A 12687-nucleotide genomic window follows, 5' to 3' on the forward strand; every position below is an offset into this window, starting at 1 on the left:
GGGGGGGGGGGGCGGGGTGGCCCTAGGGAGAGTCTGGCTGGAGTGGCTCTGCTCTCCATTTCTGCGAGGCTCCCTTCCAGCTCTAGGAGTCTGGGATTTCCCACCCTTTGTAGTTCTCTAGTGGGGTCCACGAGGGCTTTGGGGGGCTTGCTTAGTCCCTGAAAGAGTGTCCAATAATGACAGCTGGTGCTTACAAAATACCAAGTGTTAGGCACTATTCTAAGCACTTTGAATATATTTGTGCACTTAATGTAGGAGGTAGGCAATATTATTATTCTCGATTTACTGCTAAGGACACAGAAAAGGTTTGGGATCTGTCTGAGTTCACTCAGACAGTAATGAAAGTTCCTGGATTCACACCCAGGTGTCTGGCTTCAGAGTCTGGACTTCTAACCCCGGAGCCACCCTGTGCTCAATTTGGGGGGTACAAACTCTTGTGTGTGCTTGTGTGTGTGTTGGGAGACAACTTCATTTTTGCTATTGTATTTTTGATCGTAAAAAAGAGTATGTATGGATTTATTAAGTAGTCACTTAAGATTTTGTACTTTAAAGCAATATATGATAAATCAATAAATTTTTTTTTAAAAAGTGTGTGTCTGTACTTTTCTTTGGGGGACAGAGCTTCAGGCAGATGCTCAAAGTCAGAAGGAGTTTGGAATCACTACGGTGTCGGAGTGAATGTATGGAAGTCTGTGTGCGTGGCTTTGGGCAGATGCCTGCTTCTTTCTGGGTCTCAGTTTCTCCACGAATGATATGGAAGGATAGAGTCTGGAACTTGGCTTTTCCTGTGCCAAGGAGGGGGCACCCTTTGTGCTCTGCCCCTCTCTTGGGGTTAAGGGTCGGGTAGGTTTTTGTTTCACGCAGTAGACACAAGTGCAGTGTGAGTGCACGTGTGTGTCCATCTGTCTGTGTGTCTCTCCATTGTCATTTCTCATCTGTTCTGTATGTTTCAGTCACAGTGAACAAACTCCCCCTCCAGCCTTTGAACATGCAAGTTCATCTTCCTGGAGTACTCTTCCCTGCTTTTATCTAGCTCACTCTTACTTATTGTTCCGGGCCCCTCCTCCAGGAAGCCCTCCCTGACCTTTCCAGGCTGGGTCAGGTGCCCCGTCTGGGCTGCCACCATCCTCTGGGCTTCCCCTTCCTAGCCCTGACCACGCTGGATCATTGCTGGTGTTCAGCCTGTCTTCCCTACTGGGCTGTGAGATCTGTGAGGGAAAGTGGGGGATATGTCAATCACTGCTATGTGCTCATCTCTGTCCACAGAACAGGTGCTCAGAGAACGTAGGTTGAATAAATGAATGAAAGGGTGTTAGCCAGGAGCAGAGGAAAATATGCTCTTCCTTTCAAGCAGTAGCACCTTCATTTCTTGTGTTCCTGTGGGTCCTGGGAAGTTCTAGGAGCAGGACTAGGATGTAGGGGGCCATGTCCCGCATCTCTGAGGTGGCACAAGCCATATGATCTGGAAATTCCACGTCAGCAGTGGGGAGGGGGCGCCGGACACATGTCCTGGGGCTGGAGAGAAATGCTGGCTCACGTTGCTTGTTTGAACAGTATTTGACCCAAGAAAGCCAATGACTGTCCCATCCTCTGGGTTCTCAGCTGCCTGGCCTGTGGGGTGTGTCACTGAGTTGGGCGGAGATGATGTGTCTCATGTCACAGAATGTGATCCAGGCTTAAGGAACCAAGTGTCCTCGGATAAATGCCCCAAGCAGAGGTCTTATTCGTATCTTATGGCCTAGGGGTCATATGGGGGAAACTGGGCCAGGGTGGAAGAGGAAAGCGAGGTGGGGGGTGTGCCTGGTTCCCTGGACAGTTCTCTAAACCTCTTGCCAAAGCTGCTTAGTGAGATGGGAGGCAGGGCAGGTGGAGGGAGGAGGGAGAGAGAGGGAGAATATGAATGTGTCCTGACCCTGAGCTCCAGCTCTGGTGTTTGACCTAAAAAATCCAAGGGGATTAAGGATGAACTAGAATCAGCTCTGGACCAAAGATGCGATTCTGGGGGCCTTCTCTGGGGGACATCCCTAGATGTCCAAGCTCAGGCACTGGTCTTGGGAGGGGGAGATGGAGGGGGTGACAGATAACGCAGGGGGGCAGTAGAGGGAGTGGAGGGGCCTTGGAAATGTTGTGGTTGTGGGGAGAGAGCAAGCTGGAGGAGAGGCAGAAAAGGGGTTGGGTTTGGAGGAAGGAAAGAAAAAGCACGTGAGGGCTGAGACCGGGAAGGAAACATGAAGGGAGAGGTGGGTGAGTAGAGTCAGGAAGAAATGAGGGGCAATCCAACAGATCATTGAGGGGGTGCTACTGAATATTGGTTGAGTGGATGACTGACCACAGAGAGTTAAGGAGCAAGAGAAAGAAAAACGTGAGACTATAAGAGGTGGAGGGAAGGCAAAGATGGGGCGGGGGGGGGGAGACAAGAAGGGGGGAAGAGGGAGGAGGAAAAGCAGAGAAGGACAGGACAGATGGATAGGGACGAGGGGTGGGGACATCCAAACAGAATCAGAGAGTTAGAAGCATCAAGAAGAGCAGGAGGAGCCAGAGAGAGGCGGATGGGAACAGAGACTCAGGGAACAAGAGATGAAAAAGTCAGAAACAGAATGAGAGAGACATAGGAAGAACGACAGAGAAAACCAGCGAGACTCAAACTGGGCAGGATGGGGTAACAGAGAAATTCAAACGGCAAGAGTGGGGGGAAAGAAGTATGTGTGGGGGAGTATGCAACACGGCTGGCGGGCCCCCCAACCCCAAGGGACACCCTGACACCTGCCTCCCTGCCCACCCCCCTCCAGCAACTCCAACTGACCCAAAGGGGCAGGTGTGTGGGAAGGGGCACATCTGCCAGCACATCATGCAAATGAGCTCATGAATATGCAGCAGACCCATTGTCTTGCCCTGCCCCCACCCCCATCTGCTCAGGCCTGGCCCCTGGGGCTGAGGGCAGCTCTGTCCCCTTAGGAGGAGGGGAGGCCCCCCATCACTATCACTGCCCCAAGGGCAGCTCTTCTCCCTTATCCAGGGCCCAGGTGGGAGGGGCAGGAGGCCAAGGGCAGAGTCCTGGGCCAGGGCTCACCCGGATAGAAGTCTTTGGACTTAGAGAGCTTGATGGTGGCTCCTGTCTCCTTCTGCAGCTGCACGATGGTCTGCCCGCCCTTGCCAATGATGGAGCCTGCCGCGTAGCTGGGTATCAGCACCTTCAGGAAGTATTCTCCTTCCTCTGCAGGGGCACACGGGGAGGGGAGGTAAGGGAGGCAGGGGAAGGGGTCTCCACCTTCGGCATGGTGTGGGCATAGGAAACCACTGGCATCACAGGAACATACAGGAGCAATGGCCATGAGAATAGCAGCAGGGAGAATAATACAAATAATGATCTTCATTCATTCACTCGCTCATTCATTCATTCATTCCACGAATAGTTACTGAGCACCTGCTACCACACGCTTGGCACTGTTTTAGTGAAACAGCCGTGAGGAAAACAGACAAACTCCCTGATTTCACAGGCAAATGAGGCAAATAAGGCCGAGAGAGTTTCAGTGATTCAGCCAAGAGCTCACACAGCTACATTCTTCTAGAGGGGGGGAGACAGACAGTATGTTTTATGTTGGATGGTGGTCAGCACCAGGAAAACAAAAAGGGGCAGGAGAAGGGAAGGGGGGTTGTAGGAGCTGCAGTGTTAGATCCAGTGGCCAGGAAAGCCCTCCCCAAGAATGTGGCATTCTTTGTTTAAAAACACTTGTACAGAACCTAGCATACACTAGACTCTGTTCCAAGTACTACACAAATACTAGTTCTTTTCATTTTCACACTGATGCTATGAAAGAAGTACTTTGTAACCTGGCTTTAGAGTCCAGGCTCTGGACCCTTATAACTGATTGTTTCCAGGCTGTGGAGGTGGGAATGGAACCATGAGGATCTGTGGGATAGCAAGTGCAAAGGCCCTGGGGTGGGATTGTGCCTGAGTTGTGCGAGGGAAGGTGAGGTAGCCCATGTAGCTGGGGCTGAGGAAGAGAGGTGGAGAGTGGAAGGGGATGCGGGCTGAGAGAGGTGGTGGTAGTCACATTGAGGTCTTTGGTTTTTACTCCAAGTGAGATGGGAACCAGGGGAACCAGAGATGGCTCTGGAGCAGAGGAGGGGTGGGATCTGACTTAGGTTTCCAGAAGATCCCTCTGATGTTCATGAGGCAGGAGGTGGTGGCAGGCTGACTTGTGGAACCATCGAGGGGGGGTGAGGAGGGATCCAGAGGAGAATATCCAGAGATGTTCTTAGCACTTAATATGGACCCCGTCCTGTGCTGAGTGCTTTGCAAGTTTGACCTCAACCATTCCCTACAACTCCCCATGAGGGGGGTATAATGAGCTCCATTTTTACGTAGGAGGAAACTGAGGCACGGAGGCGGTGAAGGCACCAGCCCAAGGTCAGCTGCCCAAGGGCACCAAGAAATTCACTGGTTTGAGATTCCAATGCAATTCTGCTTCACTCTTGGCTTTCACTTAGCACCTTCCGATGCTGGTGGCTGAAGACCAGTGCACTCAAGGACAGTCTCCAAGACCTAGGAGTGGTGAGGTGGTGCCACTGGTCACTTGTGGGACTCTGCCATTCTTTGTTAGGGACCAATTTTCTTGGTCCTGTGTAAAGCGCTTTGTTAATGCACTCAAGGCTCATGCCTCACCTCTCCCACCTTCTAACCCAACTGTTGCCCCTAAGTTCTCATAGGGTAGAAATTCAAATTCTGGAGCCTTCTCAGTATAAGAGCCTCTGTGATTTGGCCCTGAACTTCTTTCTAGTTTCACGTCCTCATCTTCCTCTATGTGCATCAGACATACTTCCTCTTTGTTCCTTAAACGTTCCCTCGTCCCGCGCACCTCAGGGCCTTTGCACATTCCTTTTGCTTGGAACTCCCCTCCCCCAGTGAATTCCTCTTGTCCTTCAGGTCCCCACTCAAATGATGCTTCTTATTGGAAGCTTTCCTTGAACCCTGAGGAGGAGATGGATCCCCTTCTGTTTGTTTCATGCCTTCAGAACAATGTATCACAGAAGTGCCCAGCACACAGTAGGCATGCAATAAACACTGGGGAAAGGAAGGGAGGAGCCAGGCCACTCTGCTTCCAAAGCTTAAGTCTTAAAACATCCCCCAGTGGTTTAAAAAAATTTTTTTTCTTTTAAGCAAAGGAAACCTATTTTCAATGTCTCACATGAAACTCCAACACACAGAGCAGATAAAAGAGAAACTGTTCTGGTAAAAGTGGGGGCAGGGCGGGGGGCCGGGAGCCCTGCCCATATCTGCCTGATCCCTTAAGATTGAAGGTTCCAGGCTCCCTGATGTGTTAAGATGGGGGTACAGGGCCAAGGAGCTGGATGTGGCTTCGCAGGCATGGGGAGGGGGTCCAGGATGAAGGGGTTGCCCTGAGCCCAAGGCAATCCACTTAAACTTGCCTCATCAGACCATTAAACCTATTAGGTAATTAGCCCCCCAGAGTGCCTTCCCATCAATCATTCTGACCCCCCTGAATTCACTTTCTTCCCTGGGCTCACAGAGGCAGCCTCTTGCCTTGCCCACTGCCCGCCCCTAAACCTGTCACAGAGGTGGGGGACCAGTCCTCCATCCCTGAAAGCCTCCGAAAGATGGGGAGGACATTCTCACAAAGGACTCCATCCTCTTTTTCCTTCTTTGACTTCCATCCCCATTTTCTCTCCAGCCAGGGCCTCTTCCCCAACTTCCTTCTTGAAGGTAGAAGGTATTCATCTACTCTGAAGAAAACTGGGTACATCCCCCACCCCATTTTCTGTGCCCTCTGCCTTCCCCTTCCCCAGGAATCTCTGTATACAACAGCAGAAACAGCCTTAGACTGAGTGTGAATTTTGTCCCTGATGGGCTGCGGGGCCTTGGGCAAACCACCTCACCTCGTGGGGCCTCAGTATTCTCATTGGTAAAACGGGGATGTGATAGTATTAGCTCATAGGGCTACGGTAATTAATCAAGTGATAAACCATAAAGTACTTAGGATGGTCCCGGGCACCTGGAGCACTTGAGAAATGTTAGCTCTCATTACCCCCACCATCATCATGACTATTACCAATGTCAGAAATACAAGCAAACTTCTTCCCACAGCGTCTGGCCCAGGGTAAGTGCTCTACAAATGGGGAGACGAGCCTCTAAGGTCTGAGGTTTTCATTGGGCAATGGAAGAAGGAGGGGAGACCCCACTTCCTTCATCACTTGCCCCCTAGGGGCTGTGGCAGGCCTGCTTTTTGGAGGAGGAATGATCTCACTGATGGACGCGAGACCCTGCCCAGCATCTCTGTGACTCCCTCGGTGCTGTTTTCTTCCTTTGCTCCCCCTTTCCTCCCTTCCTCCAACAAATCCTTCCTGAGCACCCACTCTGTGCCAGGCCTTGTTTGAGGTGCTGGTGACACAGCAGGGAACAAGAGAGACAGTTCATTTCCTTCAAGTCCATTCACTTTCAACATTTAAATGCATTTCTGTAAAGAGGACACTTAAAAAAAACCACTGCTAATAATCAGAGTCTGAAGGCTGGTGATGTTTTCCCTCCGGGACACAGAATATAAACATACAATGGTGAAAAAAAAAAAAAGTTTGTCCATGGACCAACTCAAGCCACCTTCTGGGTGCTCGAGGGTCCCCGCATCAGATGAGTATAAATTGGAGCTTCTACCTGAGGCCAGCCTCCTATGGAGACTGAGTAGGCAGGATCTCCCACCTGCAGAAGGTCGGAACTCAGGCCAGGAGTCCCCACGGCGGCCAGCCAACAGACCGCTCTGACCCTCTTCAGAATCTTCTGCGTGTCTTTCCCATTTGGGAGCACTCCCCTCCCCCCACCATTAAGGCCCCGTGTGAGTCCCACGCCCCCCAGGAAAAAGCCAGGCCTTTCTTTCCCAGCCTGCCTTGCAGCAAGCAGAGACACACACCCTCAGCTGAACCCGGAGCCCCCAGACCTCACACGCTCCCCACCTGGTTCGAGCAACCAATGCTCTGCCTGTGAGAAAGTTCTTCCTTCTACGAAGCAGGATCTGAATGCCAGAACTCCGCACCCACCTACCTCCACCCTCCTCTTGGCTTTTCCCCTGGGGTTCAGGAGGCTCCCTTTACCCTTGACCATGACTGAAGAAGAAGAGATGCCCACTTCTCTCCTGCTGGTTTTCCTCCTGCTACGACACCCAGCATCCTCGCCTCAGCCCCCTCTGCTCTCTCCCCCTCCCTGTTGTGCCCACCTTTTTCAGAAATGCTTCTGGAGTTTCCAAAAAGCAACCAATACCCCTCTCCCCTTAAATAATGGTGACCTACCCAAGAGATGTGGGGTGCTGTGTGGTAAGAGTGGCACTTTTTATCAGAGAGTTGACCCTGAAAGGTGGCTTTAAAGCGTGCTGGGAGGGGGGTTCATTAATGACAAAGGTAGAGCCGAAGGGGTGGGGGGGCGTTGTAGGGGTGTTTCCAGTGACAGAAGCTCTAGTGGGAACCGAAGTTGGGGTGCCGTGCTCATGGGACCTGCTCTGGCTTGCGGTTTGGGGACGGAAGTGTCGGTGTGTTCCACGGAGGTGTGAGGCGGCGGGGGTGTGATGTTGACATTGTCGTGGGAGCGTGTGGGGATGTGGCTGGTGGAAGACAAGACGACACGGCGGGGTGTGGGGTGGGAGCAGCACCGCTCAGGAGGGTGGGGACGGCAGGTGTGTGAAGCAGTCTCTCTGTGAATGATGGTGTTGCCCGTTCGCGTGAGAAGCGCAATACAGAACCTGGGGGGACGGCATGCCGGAGGTGTGACGCCGGCTTTGAGCTGTGACACTGCCTCTGAGTGAGAGAAACGTGGATGGGTATGATTTCCTTGGGGCGAAGCGCCGCGGGATGGTGCAACAGGCCTCCGATGATCATTCTCGGTGGCACTGATGACAGTAGTAACGACCGCTATCGTGTGTCGACGCTTTGCTGTGGGCTTCTATATAGAGTCTCATTTAACCCACACAAGAACCCCAGGGGCTTACTAGCACATCTTACGGCTCCCATTTTCCAGATGAGGAGACTGAGGCTCGGAGCAGTGAAATAACTGGCCCGAGAGTCCCACACCAAGCCCATGGCAGTGATGAGATGGACCGTGGAAGGTCCATCTCACTCTCAGGGCTCTTGACCCTGGTGACATTGTCTTTATGGTAAGCAGGGAGGATGCTGGGAGCAAGACCTGGCGGCTGGAATCGCGTTCGGGGGTGACAGGTGCGCATGAGCATGTGTATGTGGGGAGGGAAGTTGCTGTTTCTGTACATATGGGGGTGACAGAGGTGGGAATACAGTCAGGAGTATGCACTGCTGGTGGTACCGTAGGAGTTTCATCTGTACTCAAGGTGGGGGGACATCCTTTGGTATTGTCCTGCTAGACTACAGTCCTTTGTCTCTCTGATGCGTGAGTTCCCAACCTGAGTTTCCATTCAACTTCTTCACCCGAGTCCTCCTGTCCTTAGGTGCCTTGTCTCCCTCCCAACGGCGTCTGGCAGTCACAGCGCCCAGACATTAGTTGGAACAGACACCATCTCCTCTCTCAGCCCCCGAGAATGGGCAGGAGTGGCAGGCTGTCGCTGCGGGCGAGAGCTCGATCTGCCCCGTCTGCCACCACTGGCTGTGACACCCCAGAAGTTTCCCTCAACCCTCTGGGCCTCGGTTTCCTCACCCAAAAATGGGGTTCACTATAGCGTCTACCCACATAATAGAGCCAGTCTCCCGGGTTCAAAGCCCAACTCTGCCTCTAATTAGCTGACTGACCTTGGGCAAGTTACTTAACCTCTCTGTGCCTCAGTTTGTCATCTGTTAAGAAGGGTAACATAAAAGAATTGTAAGGATTACATGATTGGTCTGTGCCAAGCATTTTCCATCATACTTCCTGGTGCACTGCAGGCCATAGATATTAGCCATTATTATAATTTATTATGGTTAATTATTACATCATAGAGTGTTGGGAGGATTACATGAAATACCGCCTATAAAGCAGTGAGCAATAATATTGGTAGTGATTATTACTATTATCCTTGTGGTTATTGTGATTTTCCCACTTGACAGACGGTGACCCTTGAGGCTCAGGAAAGGGGTGAGGTTGACCCAGCATTCCCCACTCAGGACAGTATTATTGCAAGGAGCTCCCAATTTTGAGATGAAAGTCCCGGATCCTTGCCCCACGCTGCCTCCTGAGTGTTTCTGTAAATGGAGGACTGTCCCTTCGCATCTCCAGGCCTCAGTTTCCCCACGGGTCACCAGGAGGGGAGGTGGAAGCATCTGGAGGAGAGGGTCCCTAAGGGCTCATCCTAGTTTTCCCCGCTGCTGAGGGAGGCAGGATGCCCAGTGGTTAAGCACACGAGCTCTGGGGCCAGACGGCCCGGGGCTGGATAGATCCCAGCTCCACCAACTTACGAGCTGTGTGACTTTGGGCAAGTGGCTTCATTTCGCTGAGCCTGTTTTCCTCATGTGAAAAAGCAGCTCAAATCATCTCCCCCAGAGGGCTGTATTTGGAAATTAACCCATATCTCAGAGCCTGACTTCTAGTAGGTGCCAAGTGCTTGGGCCTGACCGTCCTTGGCGGCATCACCATTGTTAGGTTGTGCTGCTCTGAGCAATCAGATTCAGAGCACCTCAGCCCCTTTAAAAGAAGGATGAGACACCCCTCCCCCCCACAAACAGGGGCAGGGCTGGGCTGCCAGGTCAGGCTCAGGGACCGCCTGGGTCCCCGCCTGGGTCCCCAACTCTCTCCAGGACTGGGAATGGCAGTGGGTCAGGAAGAAGGGAAGGAAGTTGGCTGGGACATATTCATGTGTGTGCTGGGGGTGGGGGGAGCAGGAAGAAGGACAGGAAACTCCCTCCCACCCCTCCCCCAACTTCCCTTTCCTCCAATTTCTGCTGGACACCCTCTCACAGGCAGCCAGGGGGTCCCCAATTCCTGTCCCACCTGGACAGGAGGGGGGGGCGGCGCTGGAATGGAGGAAAGAGACTTGGCTTGTGTTCCATCTCGGGGAGGAGGTGGGAGGTCCCCACCCACCCACTACAGGGCCTGGTGGACCGGGGAGCATGCACTCTGCCCCAGGTCATCCCTCTCCCATCCGGAGGAAAAGGCCAGAGGAAGCCGATTCTGGCCAAGGTGACCGTAGGGAGGGGCTTGTCTGCTCTGGGGTCTCCCTCCATCCAGGGAGTTAATAGGCTGGGCTCTGAGACGCTGAGAATCCCGACCTCCTTCCCGAGTCCCCGGCCAGAGAGACACCCACTAGAGTTCCCAGCTTGTCTTTTATCTGGTACACATACCTCCTCAGGTCACACACACAGCGGGAGCCCTCCTGTCTTACACGCGCATACCTTCTGTGTTGTCAAACACTCAGACATCACACACACACACACACAATCCCTTGTCTCTCTCACACACACAGAATCACTCCCATATCTCTAGTGTTACATACTCAACCATTTCACACACACCCTCCCCTTGTTACAGATATATATATATACACACACACACCCCTTCCCTTTTCACACCCCTTGGGTGTCATATACACACATTCCCTGTCACACGGGCACCCATCCTTCCCTCTCCTTGTTACACACCCTCGTGCAGCTCACCCACAGAGCTCTAATCTCTCCCGTCATACACCCACCTTCCCTTGTCGCACACGCCCCCTCTGATGTCACTGTTGCACACCTCCATGTGTCACACCCAGCCACAGCCTCTTTGGAGTCACACCCACACCCTTTTCTTGTCACATACCCTCACCAGCTTCTTCTGGTCCCACCCCACCCCAGACACGCCTGTGTCACACACACTGAACTGCCTTCCTTGATCCACACAGCCTCTCATGGCTCACACCCAGAGCTGGCCCATTCAGCTTCCCCCACACACCCCCTTGCATGTCACACACACACCCTCTCACTCATGTGTCACACTGCCACAGCCCCCTCTAGGTTGACATGCACACACTTTCCCTTACCACACGAACCCCTTTGAGGGTCTCAAACACAGAGCCCAGCCCCTCATCTCACCCTGTCTCTTACACACACACACACACACACACACACACACACACACATACACACACATCTTCTTTCCTGTCATATCCATGATCCCTAATGTCACACATCCAGGCCTTACAGGGCCCACAAGCGCACATACACACAAACACACACACACCTGTCCCAGCCACACATTCTCCCACCTAGCTTTACACACCCACCCATTCCTCCATCTCACCCAACACACCCACCCAGCTTGTCCCCACGCACAATCTCGCCCATGGCCCACTCATGCCTCCCTCTGGGACAACCCTTGCTCAGGACATCCCCAGGGAGGGAGGCTGGGAAGCTCCGGGTCCACAGGCCTCCTCTACTCCTTCCCCTCCCCCGCGCCAGGACACGCCAGCTCGGGAACACCCCTGCCCCGAAAGGGTCACATCACACACCCCTCAAGGACACAGAGACGCCCGCTCAGGGGGACCCACGCCCCCCATCCTTTGCGGCCCCCAAGGACACTTAACCACCCCCTCCCCCCCATCCCCTCTCATCGCAGACAAAGCTCCCAGCCCCGGGCAGCGGCGAGAGGGGGAGGGGGTCCGGCCCCCTCCCAACGCCCCTCTCAGCTCCCGGGTCTAGGGAGGGGCGCCCTTCCCCGCCCCAGAGCCCTTGCACCTGCCACGGCGGGGGGAGGAGGATGGAGAAAGGCGAGGCCCCCTGCCCGCTCCCCCACACCGAGTCGCAACCCTTTCTCACCTCCCGTGTTGCTGCGCTTGGTGCAGACCACCTCGGGGGGCGTTTCGAGGGGCCTCTTGCGGGAATCCGGGGCCTCGGGCTCCATGGGGGGGGCCTGGGGCGGCGGCTGCTGCTGCTGCGGCGGCTGCGGCGGCGGCGGCGGCGGCTGCTGTGGCGGCGGCGACGGCTGCTGGGGAGGCTGGGGTTGCGGCGGCGGCGGCGGCGGGGGCGGCGGCGGCTGCGGGGCCGCGGAGGCCGTGAAGAGGCCGTGCACCGCGCCGGCGGCCATCATCCTCATGGTCGGGGGGGGGGGCGGGGGACGGGAGTGGGGGAGGGGGAGGGAAGGGGATGTGGGAGGGGGAGGGGGCGGTGGCGGAGGGATGGGGGAGGGGGAACCCTGGAGAGGGAAGGAGGGAGGGAGCTGGTTCTGGGGGGCTGACAGAGCCTGGAGAGCGGATGTGGGCAGGACGGGAGGGCAAGGGGGGTCCCCGATAGGGCCCGGAGAGAACTGAGGGGTGGGGTCGCTCTCAAGATTACCAAAGCCAGGGACTGGCCGCGCCACTGGGGGGGGGGGTCGGGACCCCCTTCTTTGCTCCCCCGGGGTGGAGGGCCGAGCCCCCCAGACCCTGCTCGGGGCGGGGGGCCGGGGAGCGGGACCGGAGGTGGGAGGCGGAGGCAGCCGCTAGTGGGGACCCGGGGGGCGGCGGGTGCGGGCGGCAGCGGCGGCAGGGCTGGCGGTGGCTGCTGGCCCGAGCATCTTCTTCCCGGAGGCTCCCACAGAGGCCTGGCCCCTCCCACCCGATCAAAGCCACGCCCATGCCGGTCAGGGCCGCGCCCTTCGGCACCCCCATTGGTCTGTCCTTGAAGCCTGGGCCACGCCCCTGGGTTGACCACACCCCTTCCCACAGCTGAGAGAGGGACCAGGCTCCCCCAGGCTACAAGAAGGACCCTGGACTCATCCACACCTTCCTC

At 55.0% G+C, this 12687-nt stretch overlaps 1 protein-coding gene across 1 annotated transcript in view; it reads right to left on the reverse strand.

The window, feature by feature from the left end:
• The window catches only part of LOC103657200 (RNA-binding protein Nova-2), a 23751-nt gene extending 11916 nt beyond the window's left edge, over nucleotides 1–11835 (reverse strand). The window contains 2 exon segments of the mRNA XM_040634187.1: nucleotides 3071–3214; nucleotides 11737–11835. Coding sequence (XP_040490121.1) covers nucleotides 3071–3214; nucleotides 11737–11821 — 229 coding nt within the window. The 5' untranslated portion in view covers nucleotides 11822–11835.
• Nucleotides 11836–12687: the final 852 nt, after the last annotated feature.

This window comes from Ursus maritimus, unplaced genomic scaffold (genome assembly GCF_017311325.1).
Source record: "Ursus maritimus isolate PB19 unplaced genomic scaffold, ASM1731132v1 scaffold_19, whole genome shotgun sequence".
In the NCBI taxonomy this organism is placed as follows: Eukaryota; Metazoa; Chordata; class Mammalia; order Carnivora; family Ursidae; genus Ursus; species Ursus maritimus.